Below are 26,740 nucleotides of genomic sequence, written 5' to 3'. Positions count from 1 at the left end.
TCGGCGGCAGGGTCTGGTTGGTATGGGCTAAGCGCCGGGCAATAGTAAGGCTTGCTTCCATGCAGCGCAGGTCTGAAACGCCCGCCACCTTGTACTCCATAGATTGCCTTCAAAAGGGAGTGAAGTCCGTCATTTTTCAGGGTGTCACGAATTTTTAGTTTCCAGGTTGTGAAACTTTTTCTGATAACAATCTGGAGAGTCCGTGATCATTTGAGTTTAGAATTGAGTTTAACTACCGAATCGTTCCCGCAATGGCGAATCCACACCCCGCCTCTGAGGAGACACCATCGATGCCAGATTACTACTACAAGCTCCCAAACTGCGAATCGTTACGAGCGAAGCTTTGCAATCTCGATGACAGTTCTGATTTCAGGCGTTGCCAGTACTATCTCGGAAGTGATGAGACGCGTAACTTTGTCGTCGATTTCGATGACAATGGCGCCTGGTGTGCTTTTAACATCGAGAAAGATGAGCTATCTGCATTACTAGATAGGAATGTATGTTATTTTATTGTTTTTCCCATAACCTAACTGTACAAAATCACAAGACGGATGTGCTAAAACGCACGTACATACTAAATAGACATCGAAACCTTTTGAGACCAGATGGATGTAAGATAAGGAATCGTCTAGCCAAGCGAGATATCTTTGATCATTGACCGGTTTGGATCTATAGTAATATATGGGCCCCTGAACGACAGGTAGAATTGATACAGGTAGTGTTTGCAGTTGCAGCGCGTCTTCTACTTGTCGGACGGATAAACTAATGTATGCAGGCCCTTACCACCCGTTACGAAATGTCCCATCGCCTCGGAGGGTTAATGTGCTCGGATCCTTCGCGATCAAAAAAGATTACTCCCGTATCACCAAAGCTTGCGTGTGACAAGCCACACGCAGAGCATAACGAGGGAGACGACCTTTCCGAAACCACCAGATCGGGGGATATTGAATCAGGATCTCGTTTTGAAAAGCTTGCCTCAGTGGAAGGCCCCACATCCCTTGAGAAATCAAAAGAGTTCGACATGAGTGGCTTCTCATTCTCACAACTGGTAGACAAGATTTGGCACTTTTCGTCAGTGGACTATGGAAATGAGTGTATGCCTTCACAAAGAATATTCCTATTCGGGCCATTTTGCTAATTATAGCAGACACCTGTATAGGATACAATTCTCTTTATGTTGTTCCCAGTGTTGCATTCAAGCAGCCCCCAGGTAGACCTGATGGGAAACGAGTTTGGTCTTGGCTTATAGTGTGCACCGACGGTAGGGTTATTCGAGTAACCAAAGTTGCTTCAATAACACAGCTGACAGTGCAAAGGGACTGTTATCTCCATCCAGGAAAACCCTTTTGCCCAGGAAACGTTGAGCCCCGACCAGAGACAAGCCGCCTTGAAAGTAATCCGACGTAATACTGGTCTGATTCTTTCTGGGATATCAAAACAGCACAAAGAGAAAAAGAAGCAAAATCCGCTCATGAACACGCACATTAGGAATTTTTCTAATGCTTCCTCAGATATGAGGATCAAAGAGGGTGAAGGGCCGAGCTTGCTCTTCTACTATATCTTCGATGATTGGGTAACCAATTATGGCTTGGTCATAGGAAGAGAGCATTCGTACAGCTCCGCCCTTGAAAAGTTGGTGAGTAGTTTTTGCCAGTTCCAAGAAACCGTGATTGAAGTAGGCTGACACCAACCAAGAGAACCGATATGCTGGAAAAGCCCCAAGTAGACCTGATAACGGACCTCCACGGGATGGGAAGAGAGCTCGCGATTTTAAAAAGACTATATCAGAGTTACGAGCTCATTGCCACCAGAATTCTTAATCGACAGGGGCAGATGATGGAGCAAACGCGCAGAGTTAATACACGAACGGCCAGTCAAGTCCGAGGCCTGCACAAATATACTTCCGAGCCCATGCGAAACGAGAGTTGGAGATCGTTTCCCACTGAAAGAGACTGTGACGAGAGTATAGAAGATTTCGGGTTACAACAGATCGGAGGAGCGCCGTTGAAGGAAGCGGCACTCAACCGTATCGAGCGGCTTGCCGACCGAATAAGACTCTATGCTTTGAGTGAAATCGAGGAGTGTCTGAATGAAAAGGAGACCCTTACATTTTTGGTAAACAGTCATTACCTCCCGGTGTCCAAGTAATTTTCGAAATCTAACTCGTGTTAGGTTTTCAACTTGATCGCAATCAAAGATTCGCACGCTGTCGGAAAGCTAACCCGAAGCACTGTTCTACTTTCCAAGGTAACAATTCTCTTTCTACCAGTGAGCCTGATGACTAGTTATTTTTCCACGGAGATCGACGATCTCAAGGCCTCTTATACCGCCAAAAATTATTGGGTCTCCTTCGCAGTGATCATGTTCTTGTCCGCTGCAGGACTCTCTTTGTTCGGATGGATCCACAATGTTATTGGTGGCAAGTCAACACATCGGTCTATAAAAAGGCACTTCATGCAGGCGCGGAAAGCTCTGCAGCAAAGGAGGGCGAAGAATTACTCGTGATTTAGAGGGTTCGACTTTGGTGACGTCGGTCTTTTTCAAGCAACTTTGGCCTATCTTTCCAGTCTTGGTGAAAAACATTTTGGAATATTTATGATGCAGTGATATGGAGTATGACGAATGGAGTCTTATTATTTGTGGACATAGAGGGAGGAATCTCATGCAGTTCAGCTTGAAATCACTGTACGCCATGCAAGTCAGTAAAATCTCTAATCCAATAGGCCATGATGAAGCGCAGTCTCCTGCATTCTAAAAATGATGAGGAAGAATAACACCTAGCTTCTCTAACAAGTGTTCATGCAGAGCATTCCATTCAGTCCTGCAGCTCCAGAGCCTGATTAATTTTGGAGCCTGAGAGCTAAAAACCCTTTCGAATATTCACATGTGCCACTTAGAATTGAGAAAGTGGCCTCTTGTCAAGGAACCATTGCTGATCGCAGGCTGCACCAATTCCAAACAGAAATAAAAAGAGTGGCTGAAAAAGGATGATGAGACGAATGCTATTCTCATATTTTTCCCCGAGCGAAAGCAGTGTCATTCAGATTGCCTCCTCTTGTTTTTCTGTTGCTCCAGTTTATCGTGGAATCACGCCTTTTTTTGGTGTGGTGGGCCAGTTTGGGTGGCAGAAGGGCCTTGGCTGGGCAAGTGTGGGAGAGTGACAAAGGCTACGCTGAATTCCTCGACCTGACATTCTCCCCAAAATTTCCATCTCCATCAGAACAACTGTCAATCACCGGAAGATAGGAGACCTCTTATCCTTCCACTCAACCCACTACATTGAACTTTTTCTGACATTCGCCCCATCCGGCACTCTTTTCCTTGTGAGTTGATGCTCTTTCTTGTTTTCAGCCCTCTGTCAAAGTTACAAATGGACCCAACCTGTTCTGTCCCCTGGATGCCTACCCTCCTCATTTCACGTCCCTCCACCTCCCACATCAGCCACCTGTCCGCTCCCCTTTAGAACCCTCTTTGCAAATCTTTTACCAGGCACGTCAATATTATTGGTGCATATGCTAATCTGTTGCCCTGTTTTCCATCTACGTTTAGATCTCTTTTCCTACCTCTTTCTACGACAACACCACCAAGATGGGTATGACATTCTCAAAGCTGTTTGACAGCATATGGCGGAAGAAGGAGATGAGAATTTTGATGGTCGGTCTTGATGCCGCCGGAAAAACCACCATCTTGTATAAACTGAAACTCGGTGAAATCGTCACGACTATTCCCACAATTGGTAAGTGTTGGCGTGGCCGCGTTTGCATCCAAAAAAAAAAGACGTTGGGAGAATCCGGGGGTAGACGCTAACACATGCTGGTACCCGACAGGCTTCAACGTCGAAACCGTCGAATATAAGAACATTCAATTCACCGTGTGGGACGTTGGTGGTCAAGACAAGATCAGACCCCTTTGGAGACACTATTTCCAGAACACACAGGGCATCATTTTCGTCGTTGACAGCAACGATCGTGACCGTGTTGTCGAGGCTAGAGAAGAACTCCAGCGCATGCTTAATGAAGATGAACTCCGCGATGCCCTCCTCCTTGTCTTTGCCAACAAGCAAGATCTTCCTGTACGTCTTTGAACAATCCCTCCGATGTACCGGGCGCTACTAACGTGATTGCCTTACAGAATGCGATGAGCCCCGCCGAGATCACCCAGCAGCTTGGCCTCCAAAGCTTGACACGACGTGCCTGGGTAAGTCGTATTTCTCCCGTCATGCAGCGTCAAGCATAGCTAATCCGTCCCACAGTACATCCAATCCACCTGCGCTACAACCGGTGATGGTCTTTATGAGGGTCTCGAATGGTTGGCCAACGCCTTGAAGAAGTCCGGACATGACTAAATGCTCTCCAATGATTGATGTGTAATGCCAACAATTGGGATTACGTGTTGCGTCGGTGCGGAAATGTGGGCTTGGCGGTACACGTTTTGATAGGGTCCTTTGTTTCTCAAACCTGGCGTCATCTTTCTTACTTTCCGCCTAGTATGATTGTCGTGCTTTTACCTCTTTATATTTTGTCTCCTTTTTATAACCTTACTCGTTGTCAATTGAAGCCCTGCTTTATTTATATACACATCGGGGTGTCTTTGTGTCAACGAAGGGTGCGTCGTCTTTGGCCTGTCATATGTGTGCTCAAAGCCTCGTACAAAGCTGCCCCGTCAAACTCACTACAACCCTACCAGAGCTTTGGCTGTCTAGTATTCCTCTCCACACCTTATACTCTTTTTAGAAGTGTCTAATTACGGGGAAGAAGTCGCAAAACAATTGTACAAAGCACTTGCCGGCGTTACTTTCCGTCCCGCGGGGGTTTGCTTTATTCCGAATCATTTTTGGACCGGTCGGAACAGGAATTAATACATCGAATCATCTCGTCTCTTGCAACTTGGTTTCAGTGGCATGTCCATTCTTTTGAAATGTTTTGGCGGGGTTAGTGTTTTGAGTGGAACGTACGCCGAGGTGGCAAACAAAAGCTATATAGGCTTCGATAAGGCACTTAATTGCATCAGCTATAAGTTTCAATATATTCATCGGTTGGTAAATTCGCTGCATATCTGAAGTAAGGAATCTAATCCAATACTAGATATGGATTTATCTCTATAGAAACCGAGCAACGAGGCACAATGGGGTGTGAAGACCGAGGACATTTAAAGCAACAAGAGTTATAAAGAAATTAAAAAAAAAAAAAAAAAAAAAGAAAAAGAAAAAAGGGTCCTTAATCTAGGAAATAGCAACCCGCCAACTTCGTTTAAAAGGTTTGTATTAATTGGTAAATTGGTAAGGTATTTGAGGGATTGCGGGCGACATATTTGCTTATGTATGTAGTAGAGTGCTGTGTGTTTGTAGGAGTCTGGTATCAAAGAAAAGAAATCATGTCAAAATCATCCAGGAACCCGGGAATATGCGCTTGCCATTACTCGTTTGTCATCATCGTGAGGTCATGAAATCGTTATCAAGCCGTGTTCTTTGTTCACATCGATTCCATGGCGTATGCGGCCGTATCAGGTCGTGTGGACATTTTGGTCAATTCATAGCCGAATTCGTTTCTGCCTGAGAATCACCGTGTGTCGCTCGCTGAACTTGTAGAGTGGCAACCTTGTGGGTACAGCTTTGAGAGCGCGGTTCGATACCCGTTACCCACCACGCAGCGGCATGGACGATCTGTATCACACACTGCAAGTCCTCTATCGTCTGGGGCGCGTAGATCATTACGAATCCCGTAGGCACAAATCTCAGCTTCCACCACCAGCTCTCTCTCGCTAGGGGATGGCGTTCTCCCCATCCCTTATCGATGATGTGTTTCACGTCCAGGGGGTGAAGTGTTAGGTGGAGACTGCCGTCGCTTGGGTGAGAATGACATACTTCGCCGTTGCAGGTCGGCTGGTTCCTCAGAGTCGGAACCGAAAACAGACCAGTACTGTGTTTTTCGAAGCATGAAGTATCAGTGTAAAAGCGGTCGGAATTATGGACGGATATATCTTTGATTGCGGCTGCAAGCGCTGAGTACATGGCCGAAGTGCCTCGCTGGGTTATTTGACGCTGGGGAGCGATCCCCGCGACTTTAGGTCGGGATAAACTCCTTTTGGGCAAATTCTGTAGAATACCGGCATGAGGGTGAAGGTCGGGAGGCAGACAGGGCGGATTTAGAGGATCTCTAAGCACGAAGATCTGCAGCACACAGATTCGAAGGTACCCTCTAAAGGTCGAGGGCGTACCTCCTGGGCCTAGGGCTAAGAAGGCATGATATCCGCTGCGTACCCTCCGAATGAACAGCGTCAGAACCAGTATTGATATTGTAGAGAGAAGCGTAAGCATGAGCAGTGAAGAGGTGTATGAATCCACATCAATAAGGGCCATGTATCCGGCGCCAAATTGCTGCGTGGACGAAGAAGCTGCTTGTTGATGTCGAGATGGTGAGCGTGATATGCCGAAAACCCAAGGCACAAGACCGGCTAAAAATCGCTGGACATCCAACTGCATACCATTTGTGCTTGAGGAGGCTGGAAAGGTAATCATAGAACTTCGTGATTTGAAGTAGAAAACAAAAAGTCCTCTTGCATTCGGACTTGAAAGCAGGGGGACAGGCTATATGAACCAAATAGAAGAAATTATGAGAATATAAACGCAATATCAAGAAGGATGGTTCCTCGTCTTTATCACAGGGCTCATTGTGTGATTGATGCAGAATCGGCTCTAACAGTGAACCAACGCGGCAGGTGAATTCCAATGCCTGACTGGTCATGCCCAAGGATTGATCGATTATTAACATTTAGTTGCATGAAAACTGTGTTCAAAGCTATTAGCATGATTGTCTCTTGCAGCTTCGGAATTGGCCTAGGTCATTGCTAAACGATGTTGTGTGTGCATGACACATATGCCTTGTTCAGATGACATCCAGGCCACCCAGCTAGTTAAATTTGGGTGAAGGTGGAGTTAGTTTGTCACAAATTGCCACTCTTTTTCAGATTTCCCACCATATATCCAAGATGACGTGCCTTGTTTCTTTATTGAATGTCGGGTTCTTGATGGCAGTGTCTCCAAATGCGATTAAAAAAAGAAAAAGAAAACTGAAAAATCCAAAAGCTGTTCCCCACACAGCTGGTGCAGGAGCTGTAGATGCATAGATTTGTCCTTTCAGCTTTATGTCAGCTTGAAGGGAAAGTCACTTTGGATGTAGCCTTCAGCCATCCGCCAGTTGATGTGTTTCTTGGATTCGATGCCACCATGGAGCACGGAGAAGTTACGCAACAGCCAGCGTCAGGGCTCCACGGAGAGCCATGTCATTGATCCACGTTCATCAGGGACGGAACAGTTGCCAGAATCTCCAACACTATGGACGATTAGCTGGCATTCTCAGCCCAGTTTGTGCGGTGTATTTTGTCATCGATAGCTCTGGATTCCTCGACGCTGAATGGTACCCATCCCACCTGTCAGGGCAGGACCGTGGCTAGGGATCAAAATTGACTTTCATCTCACCCTAGACTGACTCAACATAGAGGGGTGAATCTCTTTACTCCGGGGTGTGGAGGAAGAAACTTATATGTTCAAAAATTTTGGAAGTCTCAAAATCCCCACTTCTACGAAGGAGACATGAGAAGGATTACAAGTAAGGGATTCGAAAATCGAAGATACCTACATATCCATCCAGTGACAGTTGGGCCTCAATAGCCGCTAGCTAACGTATTCTCGTATGTTTTCGCCAGACACCCGGCATCGCATAGTTTCTCCTGAGTCCTGCATCGCACTGTTACCTACCCTGGTTCTTTCTGTAGCATGTGCTGCTGTCCTTTTGCCTCATCACTGTTGTATCCCTATGATAAGAGGCCATCAATGAATTGCTTTTCGATATATGTACGGGGTACGTACATACATATATCAGTCTGTGACACTTTTGCAAACAAAAATAGTGGCTTGCCACGACTCATATGGACCCTGTATGTTGTATACCCCCAGATTTTAGATCGAACCAACTAATTCCGGGGGAGTGGGGTGGAATCGATCTGTCAACTCGGCTGTTTCTTCAGTCACTGCAGGAGAACCATGAAAAGTTGTGTCCACAAGTCTTGTCGGCATTTCAGATCCTCAATCCAGGGCCATACGAGGTTCAGTGCTGGCATTGGATAGAAACGTTTTTGTAAGTCATCTGATGCATTACTCATTCATAGTAGTTGTCCCTCCATGCCAGCTCAAATGCTGTCGCTGGACAGAAGGCTCATTGAATGCATCCTCCATGCAAAATGTCGTGGATTCGATCCTGTAGGGGTGTCCAGCCGACATCGTGGATTTGTGGATAAGATGCCGCGCTTACCTCATCAAATAGGCTATTCCACATTTGGATTAAATTTCTCGCTGAGTCATGCCCGAGGATGGCGCCAAGACGTGGTTGCCGTGGTGAACGCGCTCTCACATTAGTCCGAATTAGGTATAACCTCAACCAATCAAAACGGCTAATGGGACGTGCGGGTCTCGAGTCTGGCGCTGCGATTGGTGGAGGCCTTGGCGACTGTTGACTCGCGTCCGTTCCGTGAGCGGAAGGCTTGGACGACAGAGGCACGTTTGACGTCAAATGGACGACTGAGAAAGCCCCGGACGTCGACTGTCTCGAGAAGATTCCCTACCTCTCTCCGGTGGCTCAAGCTTCTAACCTCATCATCCTCTCTGGCGGATCGCTCTGCGTCGCCAAAATACTACTTTCGCTCATCTTCCATTGGGTGAATCTAGTTCGCAGGGCGTTTGACGGCTGTGAGATGCTCGAGTGACAACTCTCACCAATGCTTCGACCCGCAACTTAGCCTGTGATTCTGGTACGATTTTTTTTTTTTCCCTCTTCTTTAAACCAGGGCAGCGCAATGGGCAAAAGAGATTCATCATATCGGGAGAAATACCCGTATCTCTCTCGAGAATCGTCCTTCGAACGCGATGAAGAATCCTACTCTTTCTCTGACTCCTCTTATGGAACGTCGGACTCTGCAAGACCAATACTGCACCCTCCAATACCGCGCAAAAGACCCGTATTGCGGCCTTATCGTTTCCCGCACACTGTGATGAGATGTGTCTGCCTGGGAGTGTTTTGTGCATTGCTCTTGTTCGTGTTTGCCCTCTTTAGGGTTACTCTGATACACACCTTTATCAAGCCCATTGAAATAAAGCTCCCAGAGGGTGAGCTGCTGCCGAGACCACCACAGTGGGAGAGATTTCCCTTTCTCAAGCGATATTACGGCGGTATAAAGACGTTAGTGCCAAGACAGAATAATGTGCCTGAATACCCTGGCGAGGAAGTCGACGAAAAAGTGAAGAGCGGTAAAGGCTTGCCCACAGAGGATAAGAAGAAACGGGATTCTCAGCTCTCCAGTTTCATCTTTGATCCATATCCAAATTATACCTCCCCAGAATACATCGCTAGATACGGCAGTAAAAAGGATTGTTTTCTCGACACGGCTGGAAAGGTCTCGGTCCCATATGTCCGCCATTACAATGGTGTCCCGAAGGGATTTCCAGACGCCATAATTGGTTCGAATGAGTTGCTCGGAATCAAAGACGACATTTGCTTCGATCGATTCGGGAGGTTAGGTCCTTACGGCTTGGGATATGGTTCCAGATCTGGGGGCAGTGGTGCCGGACTTGAGGGTGACAGGTCTGGGATAGAATCTGTTTGGGAAGACGTCCCTCCTGTCGATTTTCGGGGTATCCAATGGGCAGAGGTTCAAGACCGTTGTGTTTCCGCGAACCGACACCGTTTTCCAAAACCATCCAAACCGAGAGTTGACTCTTTCCGGACGCTTCCACTTGCAAAACGACCCGAGGGTGATCAAAAGGGAACTGAGACGGTTCCCGCTAATGTCACGATTGGAACCGACCGTCTTCCTCGGGTTGCATTTATCATTCGCACGTGGCACGATTTCAAGTATAACAAGGAGTCCATCATGTACTTACGGTCGTTGATATCCGAACTTTCTTTGGTATCTGGCGGAGAATATATGGTACATTTCCTTATCCATGTACGGGACGACAATCTTCAAATTTGGGCCGACGACGAAACATACAATCGTGTTTTGGAAAACGCCCTTCCCAAGGAATTTTGGGGGATGGGGAGTCTGTGGTCGGAAAGACAGATGGGACTTATTTATGGTGGGCTTGAGGACGCGTTCGTTCGAGGTCTACCAGTTCATGGTGTTTACAGGAGCGCATTCATGCCACTACAATACTTTGCTCATCAGCATCCGGACTACGACTTTTACTGGAACTGGGAGATGGATATACGGTACACAGGGCATTGGTATCACCTACTCCATAAAATCTCGGAATGGTCAAAACAGCAGCCACGCAAAGGGTTATGGGAGCGAAATTCACGATTCTATGTTCCCAATGTCCACGGATCGTGGGAAGATTTCCGACAAATGGTCCGTGTACAGACTGAAATTGGAACGAATAATCCGCACAATATGTGGAGCGCGTTAAGGAAAGATCAGAAAAAGGGCTACCGACCATCAGAGCTCCAACCGGATAAGCCGATCTGGGGGCCCGAAAGACCTCCGGCAGAACAAGATATCCTCGAGGTGGGCGGTGAAGGGATACCGCCAACGACATACGAGAAAGATAAGTACGAATGGGGCGTAGGCGAGGACGCTGACCTCATTGTTTTAAACCCACTGTACGATCCCGAAGGAACAACCTGGCTTCTGAAAGATGATGTCACCGGGTACAACAGGAGCCACGAGTATCCACCGCGACGAACGTCGATCATAACAGCATCTCGTCTTTCACGCAAATTACTACATACAATGCATCGTGAAACTACCATAAAGCGACACACCATGTTCTCGGAAATGTGGCCCGCCACAACATGTCTTCACCACGGTTTCAAAGCCGTGTACGCCCCCCACGCTGTCTACATAGACCGACGGTGGCCACCGGTGTACCTGGAGTCTATTTTCAATGGAGGCAGGAATGGAGCCAGCGGTGGTTCACGAATGTCAGTCTTCGGGGACCGCGAGCATAACTTTCAAGGTACGACATGGTTCTACTCGGCGGGACATGCCCTAAACCTCTGGAACCGATGGCTTGGGTATAAAGTGAACAATGACGGCGGTGAAGACTTTGAGCTCGCTAACGAGGGGCGCATGTGCCTTCCACCGATGCTGTTTCATCCGATAAAGGAAGTGAGTTTGACCATTGACAGCAGTTGACCCGTGACCACAAATCGGAGCTGGTGTACATGGATTGTTGATGTTTCGGAAAATGCTTTCCGATCTATAAGTTTTCTGCACTTCTTCTGTTCTGTTTTAAAATTCCCAACGAATGCCCCGTGTTCAGTGCTTCTCACTTTAGTCAGCGCCGTGGGATTTCGCCTTCTCGAAAGTCGAAATCCACGATCCACAGAACTTAAAAGATTTGAGATCAGATCCCGGCTGGATCATTTTCTGTGGCGAAACTATTTTCTTTACCAAGCAAGAGGGCTTGGGGATAAGGCTATGCATTCCATGGTTTCACTGTAACTCGATTATGCACAGTTTTTATACATCCGAGCCAAAGGCGTGGCGATGGGCATATGTGTTTCTTTTTTTAGGAGGTCCTGGTGTTATGGGGGAATCATCATTCTGCGGTATGCATCAAGGAGTTTATGTGGCCATGGGAAATTGTTTCTAAGCGGGGTAGAAGGACCAGAATTTCCTCTACATGCATATGATGTACTCAAGAGCTCTGTGAATAATATTTTTCTTTATATGCGACTAAGACTCCAAAGATAACTTCAAAGTTAATGAAGCAAACCTGGGAGCGGGGAGTTAGGATGTTATGTCGGAGTACGAGATAAGATTGCGAGCCTATCTTATATCTGATAATCAACGTCATAATGTATATTTCCCGACTTGCTTTTGAATGGAGGACGGGGCGCATGCTTGGAAGAGGCTGAGGGTCGGACGGCCCCTTAACGAGGAGCCGAGAGGAACCCAAGCCTACCTTGGCCGGCTGGATACAGTTATCTGATGCTACATTCCGCATCCGACGGTTCTCGATTTGCTGGGCGAGCAGGAGATCGCCAGTCCATCCCACCAGCGGACTGGTATGTATTTCTCGTGCGGAGGCAAAAACTGGCCTCCAGAGAGGGAAGAGGTGTTTCAGCTAGGTCTCCAGCCTGTACTCCGTGCTCCGTGTTTATGTTGTTCGTTGGCGGTTTTAAAAAATTGTCGCTGGTAGCTTCAAGATGTCCATAGAAACAAGAGAAAAAGTTAAAAAGGGCGTGGAGACACCAAGACCAGCTGACGACGGAATACACGGTTTGGGGGGGTTTAAGGTTAAATGTTAGCCCTGTCCAAGAATATGCATAACTCAAGAGCACTGCGGGACCTCGCTCGCCACCCTTCTGAAAGGAAATTATGACAAATTAAAAAAAAAAAAAAAAAAAAAAAAGGTTGGTGGACGGCGCTGCATGACGCTTCCCCATCTCCTACGATGTGGACTGCTGTCCACGAGTCCACGATGCCGAGATCACTTCCTCCAATGTTAACTCTGTACGGAGAAGGCGGTGAAATTACCTGCTTGATCTGCAGTTAAACCATTTTGCCGGTGATATACTCTGTAACCATGCATATGTATGTCCGTCGTCGTGGGGGAGCTTTTTTGAAACAGGCACCTTGGTAGCGCGGGGCCTCGAGCCATGTCCGAACATCCTGTGCACAACAATCAGCTCCGTGCTGGCAGGCAGGCAGAATTTGGCGCTTAACAGCAAGATGTCGTTGCACCAGAATGCAACGGGAGGGGGATGGAGTGCCTGAAAGCCAAGCTCCTAGCTCGCCAGCTAGCCAAACCGCTAAACATCCGGCGGCTGCAAGCTGCAGCTCTTCCCCAGATGCCGACCACAATTGGCCAGTCAGTTGTGTGCAGCACACCCGCTTTGACACCAAGGAGCATGTAGGTGTGGCCGCTTCTGTGACGGCGATGTTTCGGGCAAACGGGCAGAAACTGGTTTGACCAGACCGGCCACCAAACTGTGGTGACAGTGGCGGCAGTGCGGAGAGAGGAGAACGCCCATTTGCTATTTTTGGTGATTTTCTTTTTCTTCTTTTTTTTTTTTTTTGGTTTTGTTTTGTTTTATGTGAAGGGCTGCTATGTGCATGAATATTTAAGGTCGTGATCATCAACCCAGGCTTTCTTTCTTTCTTTTTTTTTTTCTTTTTTTCTGTCTTCCTCTTTCTTTCTTTCTTTCATTCATTCATCGCCAGGTCAACCGCCTTGCTCTCCTTCCCCCCCTCTCACCGTCCACTCTCACTCTCACTCATCGTCCATTGCCTGTCATTGAGCGGTCTTATCCATAGTTCCCCCATACTTCTGCTGTCACTGGAATCTTCACGGCAGAAAATTGCTCTTATTTACTTGCTATCAAAGCTAATCTGACACCTGTGCTCTGCAACATACCCCCCATTATCAGACCTGCTGTCTTGGCAACTTCAAGTTCGGCTTTGCCTGTCTGCCCAACTCGCATCTAATTCTGCTTTCTCGGTTGACTTGCCTGATCCAAGATGCATGCAAAATCCCTTCTTGCTTTTACTTCGCTCTTGAGCGCAGGCTTTGCTGCCGCTCAGACTGGAAGGCTTGGAGATGCTGATGTCACTGTTGGCAACTCTCCCGCCGTGGTGTACGAGGCCGAATTGCTAGACAAGAACAACACCAACTTCCGTGGCACCGTCCTTGTCAGCGGTTCTAGCGACGGCGTCGGCGTCATTTACAACGTCAATTTTACTGGGTTCCCCCCTTTTGGAGGCCCATTCCGTGAGTAGCTCCCGCAACCCAATTCAACCTTTAACCCTTGGTTCTGACCGTTTTCCCCCACCAGTCTATCACGTCCACGACCAACCCGTTCCCGAGAACGGGGACTGCCTCGGCACTCTTGCCCATCTTGACCCCTACGAGCGGGGTGAAATGCCCAAGTGCGACCCTTCCAGGCCACAGACCTGTCAGGTTGGAGATCTAAGCGGCAAGTTCGGCGATATCGAAGGCGTCAACGGCAGTTTTTCCTTCCAGCAGCAATACCACGACCCCTACTCCTCCGTCACCTACGGTCTCGGCTCCTTCGTTGGAAACCGCTCTATCGTCGTCCACTTCGCCAACACAACGCGTATCAACTGCGGCAACTTCACCCTGAAGGAAATCAGACCAGGTAGCCGCGGTCTCCCTTGCAACGGAAGATTCTGCCCAAACAGTCCTTCAGGAAGCATGTCAGTTCCTGTTCCAACTACAACTAGCCCTCCCACCTTCGAGGGTGACGCTGCCAAAGTGAGCGTAATGTCTGCTACTGGAGTACTTGCCGCTCTCATTGGTCTATTGTGGTGACTTTGATTTTTCAATGTCATCACTGATCACCTTTTAGGATCCTATTCTTTAGCGGTGGCGTCTAGGATAGCTTAAATTAATCCGTTCACATGTGGGTGGAAATGCCTAGTTCACTGTGACGCAAAAATGCTCTTATTTGCTGGGTAGCTGCTTTGACCAATCCCTCTTTTTTTTTTACCCTTTTTCTTGTATTCACTTTCACTAATAATTAATGTCTACACCTCTTAATGTGAATCAATATGCAAATAACAGGGGTAAAAAAGGGCTCCTCTTCATCAATCTTTGGCTTCCTTTTCACCGTACATAAGCTTGTACTCCATATAGTGAGTGGGTAACCAGTTTAGCAAAGTGGCTTACTCGGTTCTTTCTCTGTGCAGTTAGCTTTTGATTATGTATATGTGTAGGGAGCATACGAAGTACTTCTCGAGGAAACATACCCGTTTGGGGACGGAGCTCGCAAGCTTCGAGTATCACTTGTTGCGGTGGCTGAAAAGGAGGTGGGTTTGAAGACGGTGGCGGTCTTCGCGGGGGGTAATTTTATCTGCTTCTTTGCAAACCTCAGCATGATGATAAACCAGACCTCCTCTGGGAGGGGAGGGGAAAGGGAAAGGAGGGAGACAGGTGTGTCAGTTCTTTTTACACAAGTTTTTGAAACAACGCAGTAACACAGCTCATTGGAAGCAAGTCACGGCATCCTCTGTGATGTCTCTGGTATTTCATTTGATATTCTTGAGTGTTGAATTCAGGCTTTTTATTTTTTGTGTTCTATTTCTCCCTTTCTAACTACCTATCTATAACTTCAGTAACTGTATTCTGGGGAACATGTATGTGGATTATATGCATCAGGTATGCATGCATGTTTATGTATGTATATGCAGTGAAACACCTGGGACAAAATGCAAGAGCTTATCCTGTGCAATTCCTCCAGCTGCTGCTGGTTGGCCACATTCTGAACCTTGGAAGGGTGGGACGTACGTAATGCAAAGTACAAGGTCCTCACGCGTCTCAAACCAATATGGTTCTCAAGGAGGCATACACAAATCACAAATCATCTTCTCAGGCAAAGAGTACACCTATACTCCAGGGTGTTTCAATCGTTCCGTGGTTTGGGTGGTTGGGAAATATAGACGATCTGACCGTGTTGTTGAAACCTTTTTTTTTTTTTTTTTTTGGGGGGGAGGTCTAGGTTACCCTTGGGCCCATGGTACGGGAGAATCTTGATTTAGAAAAAGTGACCAACTCCATCGTACACCTTTAGATTTAGACCGGGCAGGGCCCCGAAAAAATGGTGTTGAGATTCGACGTTGTGTAACTCTCCAGGTTCTCTCCAAACTTGTCATTATTCGGAGGAAAAGAAGGATCAGCGAGTGCAAAAAGGGAAGGGATTAAAAAAAAAAAAAAAGGGAACAACGTCGAGAATCCAAAAGGGAAGATGGAGATAGTTTCCCCAGCTTGGAAGTGATTTTTGCTAGGCTTCTTGGGCCCAACGACGTTCTCGAAGCGGCATCTCCTCGCCAGCTTTGGCGCGGGTGCCATCTACTTCGTGACGCCAAGCCCAATACTCCCCAAGGCGTTCTTCAGCGTAATTGGCATAGTCGAAGTCGATCTGCGAAATCGTCGCTTGGATCAACGCCCATACACCCCTGTTTAAGCACGTCAGTTCGCAGGCGCTTTGACAGCATGGGGAGGGGATGGGCGTACCAATAGAAACCAGGGATTCCCCTGAACCTATCAACGTCCTGGAACAGCTTCTCGACAGCTTCTTCCTGGGTTTGACCCAAATCTGCATATTTACTGTAACTTTGGACGTATTCTGTGAGGAATCCACGGCGGACGGAGCGCGTGGGCATCATGTTGTAATCACAGTCGTAACCACCCCACTCGGCGAAGTGGTTTGCAATATCGAACGCTGCGGGGGATGGTGTGGCATACTCGTAGTCAATGAAGCTGACAGTTTCGACCGAGTCCTGTTCAGAGGCAATAGACGTGGTTGACTTCGGCTGTCGAATAACATTCGCGCTTAAAAGATCGCAGTGAGCGAAGACCAGCTATCACATCATCAGTTCCAACTCCGATTCAGATATATACATAAGTAAATAAATAAAAAAAGTAAAAATAAAAGTAAAAATAAAAATAGATATAGAAAAATGTATATATTAACACAACTTACCCCATTTTCTCCCAGGCCTGACTGATCGTCTAACTCCGCGACAATTCTTTCAAACTCTTTCTGAAGCCGCTTTCGTCTTTCACGCTCCTTATCGGTGGTAACGGGGAGAGCGAGAATCCACTTCTGCAACACGGTCCAAAGTGTGGGTATTCCATCTCCCTGCTCTTTGACCGGGTGGATGTCATCGTCGACTTCGACAGAGCAGTCCGTATTTCCATCCACAATGTCCAGGGGAGTTGCAGTCCCGTTTGCGGAGTCTGGGATAACTGGATTAGTGGTATAGTCATTGATCGGGAGGACGGCATGCCACTGGGCAAGCCGCCGTGCAACCGCCCGCCAGACATGTGGTTGGGTAAGGTCATGCGGAGAGGCTACCTGGCCACGGATAAAGCGATACAGGAGGCCATTCCTAAACCGAGCCAGCAGGGGAGGAGCGAGGCCTTTTGACGCAAGCAAGGCATGGGATCGTATTTCCTCTGCATATCACAAAAGATCGGTTAGAACCATCTATCCCCACGAGTGCCAGGAAAAAAGGAAACTTGGGCAGAACGTACTTTCTCTATCGATGAGGACCTCTGTATGATTGCCGTAGGCTCTCATCAACACTGCTTCATTGTCAATCTCCTCGTCGGTCATACCCGGGGCTCGTCGGATAATTTTCAACAGCTTTGAGCAGCGTGTTAGTGGGAGTAAAAATATATATCAGTGGCATCGAAATGGTGGGCGATTTGCTACGTACCGTGTTCGTGATGCCATCGGTGAACCTCACGAATTCAATCTTGCCTTCAGCATGCTCCCACTCCGGTCGCAAAGCCAGGACAAGCCTCAATGCCGAAGCCTGGGAGTCAGCATGAGTGTACGACAGAGGAATGTACCTTGTCGATGCATGGCCTGCACCTTGGGTCGACTGGCTAGGAGCCATACTGTAAACAAGTTCTCTATAAGGGGGGGCGTCTCGTGCGAGCGGGGAAGCAGATCAGTCCGGGGTTGAGCAGCACTGGGCCAAGTGTATTCAACCAAGGAACGCAGATTCCACAGAAACCTGGCAAAGGCAATTAGCGGACGTCCCTCTCTTCAAATAACAAAAGAACGCCCGTGGTACGGAGCAGCAATGAATGAGGTTTTTTTTTCTTTCCTTTATGGCGAAGGGTGTGAACAGGGTGGTTTATCACATGGTTTCCCCACAAGGTCGCTGACATCTACTGGACCGGGGGTGTCCCAACAAAAGAAGAACCAAAAACAAAAAAAGAAAAAGCCCTTGAGGGAACACAGTCCCACGATTGAATGGAGCTACATACCAGATAGTTACGGCGAAGGGCGGCGATGTGTCTTCTACCCCGGGTTTCGTGACACGGGCGTGAAGTGGGTGGGAAAGGGGAGGAAGAAAAGCAGGGCGGTCTCGTGCCCACCATGCTGTTCCTGGTAGCCTGCCCAGCGCTTGGTGGGAGCGTCCCTAGCGTCATTCCCAGCACGGCCCTGGAGCGAGCCAAATTGCTTGTTTTGAGTCTCGCCGAAGTTTGGATCCCGAGCGAAATCCCACGGCAGCTGCCCGACGGGCGAGTCACAGCTCCGTTCACTTATGCGCTAGACCGTACCAGGCTAGCGTCGGTCGGACCTGCACGGTCTAGAATTTTATCCGATTGGCCGGCGTCGAACTGCTGGGATTCGCCAAGACACACATTACATAATAAACACGCCTTGCCTTATTAGGACTAGTTATTATCTTGATATATCACGTGAGTCCGGCTACAAAATCGTCGCTTCCGCACAGAAAATTTTTCCCTTCTTTTTTTCTCTTCTTTTCCTTTCATCTATCATCAGTAGAGGTTTACATTGACCATGTAAATTTCGCACCGGAGCTCCGTCAATGACGGCTTGCTGAGGGTTGTTCTGTTTCTTTCCCTATGGATTGCCTTCCGTTCCCGGCTTCGGAGAAGAGAGTTGATTTGACGACTTGCGTCTTTGACAATTCGCATGGCGAGGCTTTCAATCGTGAAGTCTGGCTATGGAGGAGGCGTGACATTATGAATTTTTTGCGGCTATCTGCTTTTGTGGGATTCATCTCTGGAGCTGCTCGGACTGTGACTGTCGTTTACGAGCTGTATCATGTGTCAAATAGAAGTTGATAGGAAAAAGTTACAATGGAAAACAGATCTTTGACAATCCATGCTGAGGTCCTTTTGAAGACGAAAGATTTCCAATTCTCGCTACTATGCCGCATTTATGCTTCTGCGCTGCGTTTTTTAATTATTCTCAACATTCCTCTCTGGCTTCAGGCCTTTGGCCTGCTTCCAGGTCCTACAAAATCACGTATTAATGCGTCACTTGGTTCGTAATCATCATATTCTCCTACCGTCGTCGCTATGCTCATGCCTTCGTTGCCCGTCCAGTTTGAATAATCTCCCCAGTCCTCCTGTCGTCGCTTCGTAAGACCGGCCAGCTCGAACCGTCAGCCTTAACCAGTGTCAGCTCCATTTTAGTTCCCATGATCTTGTATTGCGACTTCTCCGTGTCGATGGGCGCGAACAGCTCATAGGTATCTCGAAATCGCTTATTATCCGTAGTTGGGAGGTCAAATTCGATCATGTTCGGAGAGGAGAAATGAACCTTCGCTGTGTCCTTGTCGATCTTCTTCAGATAAAATGATACAATCACTGTGGAGGGCGTTTGATAGAAATCCGTGCTGTACCGTGGAGGGCCAAATGTTAAAACGGGCTCGAAGACACACTGTGAAACGGCTGTGAGCTCACCGAACAGTGTCAACTTTTTCCTCCCCTTTCTTCCCTTTACCAATGAATAGATGTCTCTTTTTTGTATTACAGCCGGGGATTTTCATAAACTCGTCAAACTCCAAGACTCGTCTCTTGCAACAGCTCCATCCTTTGCTCCCCTCGTGGAATATCGGTTGTCCGGGATGGTGCACGCATTCCTCCTCGTCTCTCGACGCGCCGGGACTATATTTGTCGTTGCAGCCCCTTCGGCGACATACCGAATTCGCAGCGATCTCCAGCAAAGGATCGTCGGATTCTGACTCCGGAGGGGCCGGAGTGCCGCTCGGAGTAGGAGTGTGTACCCCAGTAGCCCCGAGTGTCACGGGGGGATGGCTGGGCCGCGTCTGAGAAATGGGAACGGTCTTGCGAACTGCGCCTTCTGTTATCTCCTCTGTTTCTATGCCTGCTCTCTGTGGTTCTGCTGCGGGCGTGTCATCCACTGTCGAGTGTTTTCCAACCGTGCACGGCGCGATCTCGAGGAATTCGTCGAAGTTTAGCACACGCGGTTTGCAGCATTTCCAGCCTGGAGAGGCGGGGAAGGAATAATTAGTTCCAACATGCTCTGTAATGTATTCCGGAATACAGAGGGTTTCTGTAACCCCGGTGTTTGAAAAGCGCAGAATAACACTGGGGGGTTGGCAAGACAAAATGCGCTTGTGTACCTACCTTTGTGCCCCTCATGGAACACTGGCGGGCCAGGATGGTAGTGGCAAGGCTCATCCGGGTCCTCAAAGTCCTTCCCACAACCTTTGTGGACACACTTGAGAGGCATTTTAGCTAAAAGTAAGATCGTCAATCAGCAAAACACTTTTACCAACATCACACAAGAAAGTAGCTGTGGAAGACAAGTTCGCGGGCGGAATTTTAGCGGGCAAGCGGCACAGCAGCTGCCCCCAAGCAAATCGAAGCTTCTGGATAATTTTCTTCCACATTCAAACCTGCCAACATCCACGCCATCTTGGTTCAATTGACTTTCAGCCCCAACCAACGTACTTACCCCAGGTCTATCTTTTACAAAATGCGCCCGACCAGATTTCTGTCGCAAAATCTCCGATTGACGCTATTCACGCGGGTCAATTGCTCCCTCTGCGATGTCGTCAAACACACATTGAACCAGGTCCAAACCGCACGGCCCTTTGACTACTCTGAAGTGGACGTGTTGAAAAACAAGGAATGGAAGCAAGCATATCAATACGAGGTTCCTGTTCTACACATTCAGAAGCGGATATCCGCCGGTGGCGATCCCGAAGTGCTCTCGGAAGCAAAAAAGCTGTTCCATCGCTTTACCCAGGAGGAGCTGGAGAAAGCAATGGATGAGGTTGAAAGCTCCAACTGAGCCGGTGAGTCGGATTCTACTGCAATTCAATGGGGCGTACAGTATCCTTAACGTGACATTTAGTAAAAATCTATATATTTTGCTCACACAAGCCCGACCACTGACGGCGGTTATCCAGCCTTTGCCGTCGTCAATGAACCTTCGAGATGAGTCGAAAGCGCGTAGACGTCGGAAGTAACGGAGATCTGTCCGATTAAAACAATGATCTTAGAAAAGTGCTCTATACAATCAACGACGGAGGTTTGGGATTTCTCCTCTGGGACAAGATACCATGTGAAATCCTTGTGAGGCAAATTTTTTGGCCATTTCGCCATTTGGACTGAATATACCGGCTTTTTTCCCATTGTCCACTGCTGCTTTGCGGATTCGCTCGATCGCGGCCTCCAACTCGGGGTGCAACTCATTAATCACTGGCCGGCCAATGTTGTTTCCCAGGTCATATGGCCCGACGAGCAAAACGTCAATTCCTGGTACCCTGGCAATCTCTTCGACCTTATAATTCATACCCTCTTGTATTAGTTATGACGACAGTTTTCCCCCATGTACAATAGAGAGAATCTTTTTTCCAGGCGATTTTTGCTGACGCACATTTTCTAATCCTTCCTTGGTCTCAATTTGCACAATCGTAAGCAAGGTGTCGTTCGCGTGGAGTAAATACTCCGTTGCAGAGACATTACCAATGGGACCCATGGCGAAAGGACTCCCAAAGCCCCTTTTTCCCATCGGAGGGAACTTCGCAGATGCTACCAGCTTTCTAGCATCATCTGCAGTGTCAAGCAGTGGTACAAGGATCCCATGGGCACCGGAATCAAGGGCTCCTTCAATTCGAATGTCAGCTGCTTCGCACATGTGCTTCTTACTCCTGTTTCTAGGCTAGACTCCTACGCTTGACCATCCAGCCTTCATTTGCAGCGATGCGGACTATCGGACTGACGCCTAGAGCAGCAATTGCGGCCACCGCCTCGTGCATTTGGGCGTCTAGGGGCGAAGTAGACATCAGTCAATCAGCTTCCACCTGTGTGCTCGAAAACATTGTTCAGGAGTCCACCGCAAAAAGGTATGCCTATCAGCCGTGCGGGGAACCATGGGGTTTCCCAAAACCCATACCTGCAATGTTTCCATGTTCGGTATCAACACAAATCCAGTCGAAGCCGCTTCTCGCCAGAATTCGCGCAACATTCGTGCCTGGCAGCATCTGCCATGCGCCGAACGCCTGCCCTCGGCCCGCCTGGAGCACCGTTCGTAATCTGTTTGCCGCCTGCATTGTCCTTTACAGAAGTTACCGGTAGCAAAGAAATGTGGTTCACTATCCCTCTTGCAAAATGAATTCCAGCGGAAAAAGCTACCGTTATTAAATTCAACTCCAGGGAAATGGTAGGCTTGGACGCTGTGTTACAGCGAGTCAAGTTGGTTGCTTGTGCTCGGGCCGAAGGGTTTGCCGCTACCCAACATTGATGTGCCTCATTAGTTAATAGCTGGTTGTTGCTATGCGAGGTAGTTGAAAGTTTAAAGGATGCGTGCATCCGGGGCAAGCTAAGGGCTCCTCGTGCCTCCGGAAAACACTATGAAGCTAAGGTTTACTTCTTCCAGAAAGTTAGCGGGCGGATATTCCACTTTTAAATTCAAAGTGCAGTTGCAGAGCACGGAAAGCTCTCTACCGCCAAGTACAACCGCCAATCTAGCATTGTCTAGGGCACATATATGCTAGATTGTGAGCGCTGGGAAATGGGTGGGGGTTTGCCCTTTGAGAGCTGCTTCTCTAAATTAAGTCTTTTACTTCCTATTTTCTTCTTCTTTCTGCTTTTTATTTTGCTACTTTAAGAATTATACTTTCCTGTTTCCTATAGTTACTCGGTCCAGCTTATGCTTCTCTTTTCGTGGGGATCACACTCTCCAGGGCCTCCAAGACCTGGTTCGTGCTTCAGTTTCTTAATTTCCAGCTCAACCTCAAGGTCCTCTAATCCTATCCTTTTTTTACTGCACATTTTACTATTATTTTTATTATTATTCCTGTCTGAAGCGCGTTCTACAACATGCCAGGTTGCCGACGTCGACCCACATTTGGCGATGTCTATGCCGTTAGACTGCCACGATTGAGGGTACTGATAGGAACGTACCAAGAAGGAATTTTTTGTCCGACCCGGGATTGGGACCATATCTAATTTCCGCACAAAATCGAGTATAAAGAACAGGCTGCTCTGAGGTTGTGATTGGGCCTGTGTTTGAGAACATCATTCGACACGGCTGTCTGGCACGAAACTTAAGGTGACCGAGCCGTGAAAGAAGTGCTTTCCTGAAGATTTCTCTATGTATTTCAGGCAGGTTTGGTGTTTCTGTCGCCATCCTCATGTCAAACTAGCGTAAAGTCCTCCGCCTATGGAAAGCGTCCCGGTCCTATGAGAATCGAAGCTTCTTGGATGCCATTGTCTTTTGTTGGAGACAGCGATTTGAGATAGTCATGTGCTGCATTCGCAATTAATTGTGCATATCCAAGGCCATTCGGAACGGCTTATCATGCTGGCGTTTAGAAATTGACCAGAACTCAAGGATGTAGAATTTTGCAGTAAGATCATCCAGGATAAACCACCCACACTGCGATGACATCTAGCGTTTAACATCTTGGAACAATGGTGTCCCGACCTTAGAAATGCTTCGACGTTCAAACATCAGAGCGAGCGCCCCGCCGGACGTTTGCAGCCCAACGGAAAGCCGAAAATCTTAACCGGAAGAGCTAACACATTTACGGCTAGTGGGCTGGTTTTAGCGTGACTTTACATAAGCCGTGTCAGTCGGAGCAAGCAAGTGGCATCAGGGGATTTTATCAGATGCTTGCTCGCAGTCTCTTTGTTTACGCCTCCAGGCCCCTCACCACTCGTCCATTGGGGGGTTTCACTCCTAAGCTGACTTTAATTTATCGCTCCCCGAGACTTCTTATTGACTTTCTTCACATTTGCTTCTTCCACATTTCCGATCTTCCTCTACGTGTCCAGAGGGACGCGTCCGCAGCCGTGACCACCGATCAATATGAATGCAGATAACCCTAGCGAGCCGAGCACCCCTAGAACGATACGATGCGATCGTTGTCGCGCGGGACATAGAAAATGTGATGGCCGGCGTCCAGGTAAGTTGTGCTCTATCCACGAGTTCAATGGCCAAAAACCCAACCAATCCTAGTGCCTCTTAGGCTGATCTTCGCAAAGCATGTGGCCAGTGTTTAGGGAAAGACCGCGAGTGTACCTATCGGCTTTCGAGCACGTCGAACACGTCCATCACATCTCTACGCATCAGTCAAGCATGCACGGTGTGTAGAGCTAAAAAGAGAAAATGTGATAGGGAGTTACCTGGTAAGCAACCATTTCATTTGCTCTTTGCTGCTTGCTTAGCCCAACTGGATGTTATGCCTGCCTTTAACACAGTAGCTGATACATTACAGTCTGTGGCCCATGTGTCCGAAGAGACCTGGCACTTCAATGTGAATACCTTAGCTCCACCCCTGCCCGTCGTTCGTTGTGAGCCTCCCTTGCCCATCCTTCGGATCATTCTTTTTTGGCCAATATTTTGTTTCTTATGATATTGCTTTAGACTTGCGGATAATCCCTTGATACACCCAAGATCCGACGGAGAAGACGAAGCTCGCCCTCGAAAGCATCCAAGATTGTCGGGTTCATCCTTTGTCAGAGGGAGACCTGCATCACCATGCTTGGAAGCCGAGCCTAATGGCATCAATGTCGGCACAGATGAGAGCGGTCCTAGAATAGACGAAACTGATGCAGGCAGAAATGAAAGCGATACAAGCAGTGATGACAGTGATACTAGTGGAGATGAAAGTGAAACCAGCGAAATTGAAAGCGATTCCGACATGGTTAGACACGATGTTAAAGAGGTTGAATGCGATCCCAGTGAATGTAGGGGCGATGGTGTTGACATTGGAAGCGATTCTGGCGAGGATGAGAGTGATTCTGGAGAAGTCAGACCTGATGAAGCTGGAAGCGATGTCGGTGAAACTGCAAGCGATCTCGGTTCTAGTGAAGATGAAAGCGATTCAGGCAAGGCTAAACGCGATGATGAGGAGGTTGAACGCGATCCCAGCGAAATTAGCCGCAATGCTGTTGAAATTGAAAACAACTCTAGTGACGATGAAAGTGATGACGGTGAAGTTAGAAATGACGCTACTGAAGATGAGAGTGATTCTCTATCCGAAGTGGAACAAAACGGTGTAGAGGAGAAATCTCCTGGGGGTAGCGACGCGCCGTCGGACATTGAGATGGAAGTAGAGCCTGCCACACAGGACTTGGAGCCGCGGAATTACAGAAACATCTCAGCTATCCCTCCGTCACCAACAAGCGTTTCCACAGAGATATATAACTCTAGAGGCTCGGATGAGAACATCTCCCTGTTGAACAATTTGAAGGAAGCAATCTCTCAGCGTACGGATACCTCTAAACCGGGAGTGTGTGAACTGGCGAAAGCTGAGCTACGGAGGTTGTCCATGAGGATGAAGGCAAATATCGGATTTTTGGAGGTACAGCCCGATGCCCAGGACTTGGTCCTCCCTACACGCGAGATTGCAGATCAGCATATGGCGCTTTATTTAACTCGTGAATACGTTAATCTACCAATTATCCATCTTCCAGCATTTCAACCCAAATATCTGGAATTGTGGCAAGAAAAGGACCCAATGGATGACAAGGGTGCCTTTCAGGGCATTGTCAATCTCATGTTAGCTCTCGGTTGTCTTCCTAATTTCGACACTCAGGAAGAGGCCTCAATGTACTTTGCTAGGGGCCAGAAGCTCATACGACTCGGAAGTTTAAATGGCGAAGATATACCTTGCGTGCAGGCCTACATCCTTTCCGCCCAATACTTGCTTGCGATTGGAGATGTAGATGCTGCTTGGAAGTCCATTGGCAATGCCATTCGGACTGCACAGGTTTTACACCTTCATCTCAAATCCGGGAGCCAGCACTTGGAGAAAAGGGTGGACAGAGAGCTTGCCAAAAGGCTATGGCATAGTGCCATCATGTTAGAAAGGTAAGTCTAGCAGATTTTGACGAATTTCGGCAATGTTCCTGTTGTCACTAACCCAACCCTTTCATAGGATGATTGCTGTGAACTCTGGAATGGCATCAATCGCTTCCCCACCGTTTCGGGCCCCGTTGCCTATTCCTCTTGAGACCGAATATGTAGATGTTGTTTTTGGCGGCGAACCCATGTCTGGCCCTGACCGACCTTCAATTGTTGAATTCTTTACAGCTTCGTGTCGTTTGTATGAAAGATACGACGACATTGTATCTATCCAAGATGAGCTTCGCATTACCGACGGCCGCTCGCCGCGCAAGACCCTAGAAGCTTTCGATCCTCAGAAATTGCTCGATGTCGATAGATTGCTGTGCAATTGGAATGCTGCGTTACCACCGTTTCTCCAGTCACATGCACCTGCTCATGAAAACACCATTGCACTTCGCCAGCACAATGTGCTCCGTGTGCGGTATCTTCATCTGCGACTGCTGCTATGGCGTCCATTACTAGCTATTCTAGCTGCAGACCCCGAAATTTGCAAACCCAACCTGATTAATGGTTTGCACAAACCCGAAGCAAGTCGGCTCGATACACCACTCATATATACCATTGCTAAAGAGAGTGCCATCAAGTGCATTCTATGTGCCCAAGAAATTGTCCGCATCCTAGCAAGATTTGAGCGGTTGGATGAAAAATCGAATCCTGTTGGACCTGCTCCTTCTTGGTGGGATAACATAGGTTATCTGTATTGCTGCGCCACTGCTATGCTTGCGGCTCGCCTGTGTTCGAGTGCTTATGATGAAATGCCTAGAAACAGTGTGGAAGACTGCTGGAGTAAATCTGTCGATCTTCTGATTAGATATCGCAAGTTAACCCCCCTGGTGATAAGGTGTTTGACTGTGTTGGAAAAGCTTTCTTCCACTGTGATGGAAATCGAAGATAAAGACGAGATTAAAAAGGAAGCAAATGGCGATGAGCAATTTGTCCGGCGAACAAGGGATATGACTTGGTTGGAGATGCTGCCTGTTGATGTTGAAAACTGAATATCAAGAATATGAAAACGGGACCTTGATTACCATTTGCGATGGTATTACTACGACTTCAGACCTTTTTTT

At 47.9% G+C, this 26,740-nt stretch overlaps 10 protein-coding genes across 10 annotated transcripts; 6 read left to right on the top strand and 4 right to left on the bottom strand.

The window, feature by feature from the left end:
* Nucleotides 1–251: 251 nt before the first annotated feature.
* On the top strand, nt 252–2,729 carry D8B26_006675 (uncharacterized protein; the record flags this gene model as incomplete). The annotated part of the gene is made up of 8 exons (XM_003070125.2): nt 252–497; nt 583–611; nt 676–715; nt 776–1,094; nt 1,148–1,261; nt 1,317–1,636; nt 1,696–2,115; nt 2,173–2,729. 8 exons carry the CDS (start codon nt 252–254, stop codon nt 2,503–2,505), a joined length of 1,821 nt encoding a protein of 606 aa, XP_003070171.2. The 3' UTR covers nt 2,506–2,729.
* Nucleotides 2,730–3,588: 859 nt separating this feature from the next.
* D8B26_006674 (uncharacterized protein) lies at nt 3,589–4,345 on the top strand (the record flags this gene model as incomplete). Its single annotated transcript, XM_003070124.2, has 4 exons — nt 3,589–3,736; nt 3,828–4,072; nt 4,132–4,197; nt 4,253–4,345. The coding sequence occupies 4 exons, from the start codon at nt 3,589–3,591 to the stop codon at nt 4,343–4,345; spliced, it is 552 nt and encodes a 183-aa protein (XP_003070170.1).
* Nucleotides 4,346–5,524: 1,179 nt separating this feature from the next.
* D8B26_006673 (uncharacterized protein) lies at nt 5,525–6,517 on the bottom strand (the record flags this gene model as incomplete). Its single annotated transcript, XM_003070123.2, has 1 exon — nt 5,525–6,517. The coding sequence occupies one exon, from the start codon at nt 6,515–6,517 to the stop codon at nt 5,525–5,527; it is 993 nt and encodes a 330-aa protein (XP_003070169.2).
* Nucleotides 6,518–8,850: 2,333 nt separating this feature from the next.
* Nucleotides 8,851–11,187, top strand: D8B26_006672 (uncharacterized protein; the record flags this gene model as incomplete). Its single annotated transcript, XM_066125257.1, has 1 exon — nt 8,851–11,187. The coding sequence occupies one exon, from the start codon at nt 8,851–8,853 to the stop codon at nt 11,185–11,187; it is 2,337 nt and encodes a 778-aa protein (XP_065981339.1).
* A 1,931-nt stretch (nt 11,188–13,118) lies between these two features.
* On the top strand, nt 13,119–14,620 carry D8B26_006671 (uncharacterized protein). Its single transcript, XM_003070121.2, has 2 exons — nt 13,119–13,768; nt 13,833–14,620. Exons 1-2 carry the CDS (start codon nt 13,519–13,521, stop codon nt 14,327–14,329), a joined length of 747 nt encoding a protein of 248 aa, XP_003070167.1. The 5' UTR covers nt 13,119–13,518; the 3' UTR covers nt 14,330–14,620.
* An 880-nt stretch (nt 14,621–15,500) lies between these two features.
* Nucleotides 15,501–17,421, bottom strand: D8B26_006670 (uncharacterized protein; the record flags this gene model as incomplete). Its single annotated transcript, XM_003070120.2, has 5 exons — nt 15,501–15,972; nt 16,031–16,377; nt 16,500–16,975; nt 17,054–17,165; nt 17,239–17,421. The coding sequence occupies 5 exons, from the start codon at nt 17,419–17,421 to the stop codon at nt 15,798–15,800; spliced, it is 1,293 nt and encodes a 430-aa protein (XP_003070166.2). The 3' UTR covers nt 15,501–15,797.
* Nucleotides 17,422–18,866: 1,445 nt separating this feature from the next.
* D8B26_006669 (uncharacterized protein) lies at nt 18,867–20,042 on the bottom strand (the record flags this gene model as incomplete). The annotated part of the gene is made up of 3 exons (XM_003070119.2): nt 18,867–19,182; nt 19,250–19,793; nt 19,937–20,042. 3 exons carry the CDS (start codon nt 20,040–20,042, stop codon nt 18,867–18,869), a joined length of 966 nt encoding a protein of 321 aa, XP_003070165.1.
* A 246-nt stretch (nt 20,043–20,288) lies between these two features.
* Nucleotides 20,289–20,606, top strand: D8B26_006668 (uncharacterized protein; the record flags this gene model as incomplete). The annotated part of the gene is made up of 1 exon (XM_066125256.1): nt 20,289–20,606. The coding sequence occupies one exon, from the start codon at nt 20,289–20,291 to the stop codon at nt 20,604–20,606; it is 318 nt and encodes a 105-aa protein (XP_065981338.1).
* Nucleotides 20,607–20,716: 110 nt separating this feature from the next.
* On the bottom strand, nt 20,717–21,870 carry D8B26_006667 (uncharacterized protein; the record flags this gene model as incomplete). The annotated part of the gene is made up of 5 exons (XM_066125255.1): nt 20,717–20,791; nt 20,877–21,098; nt 21,195–21,424; nt 21,492–21,584; nt 21,714–21,870. The coding sequence occupies 5 exons, from the start codon at nt 21,868–21,870 to the stop codon at nt 20,717–20,719; spliced, it is 777 nt and encodes a 258-aa protein (XP_065981337.1).
* Nucleotides 21,871–23,630: 1,760 nt separating this feature from the next.
* D8B26_006666 (uncharacterized protein) lies at nt 23,631–26,740 on the top strand (the record flags this gene model as incomplete). Its single annotated transcript, XM_003070117.2, has 5 exons — nt 23,631–23,727; nt 23,807–23,950; nt 24,040–24,115; nt 24,189–25,637; nt 25,705–26,740. 5 exons carry the CDS (start codon nt 23,631–23,633, stop codon nt 26,666–26,668), a joined length of 2,730 nt encoding a protein of 909 aa, XP_003070163.2. The 3' UTR covers nt 26,669–26,740.

The sequence above is a fragment of the Coccidioides posadasii genome, chromosome 3 (genome assembly GCF_018416015.2).
Source record: "Coccidioides posadasii str. Silveira chromosome 3, complete sequence".
Lineage (NCBI taxonomy): Eukaryota > Fungi > Ascomycota > Eurotiomycetes > Onygenales > Onygenaceae > Coccidioides > Coccidioides posadasii.
The sequence above is the reverse complement of the archived record's forward strand: the minus strand, read 5'-3'. Positions and strand labels throughout refer to the sequence as shown.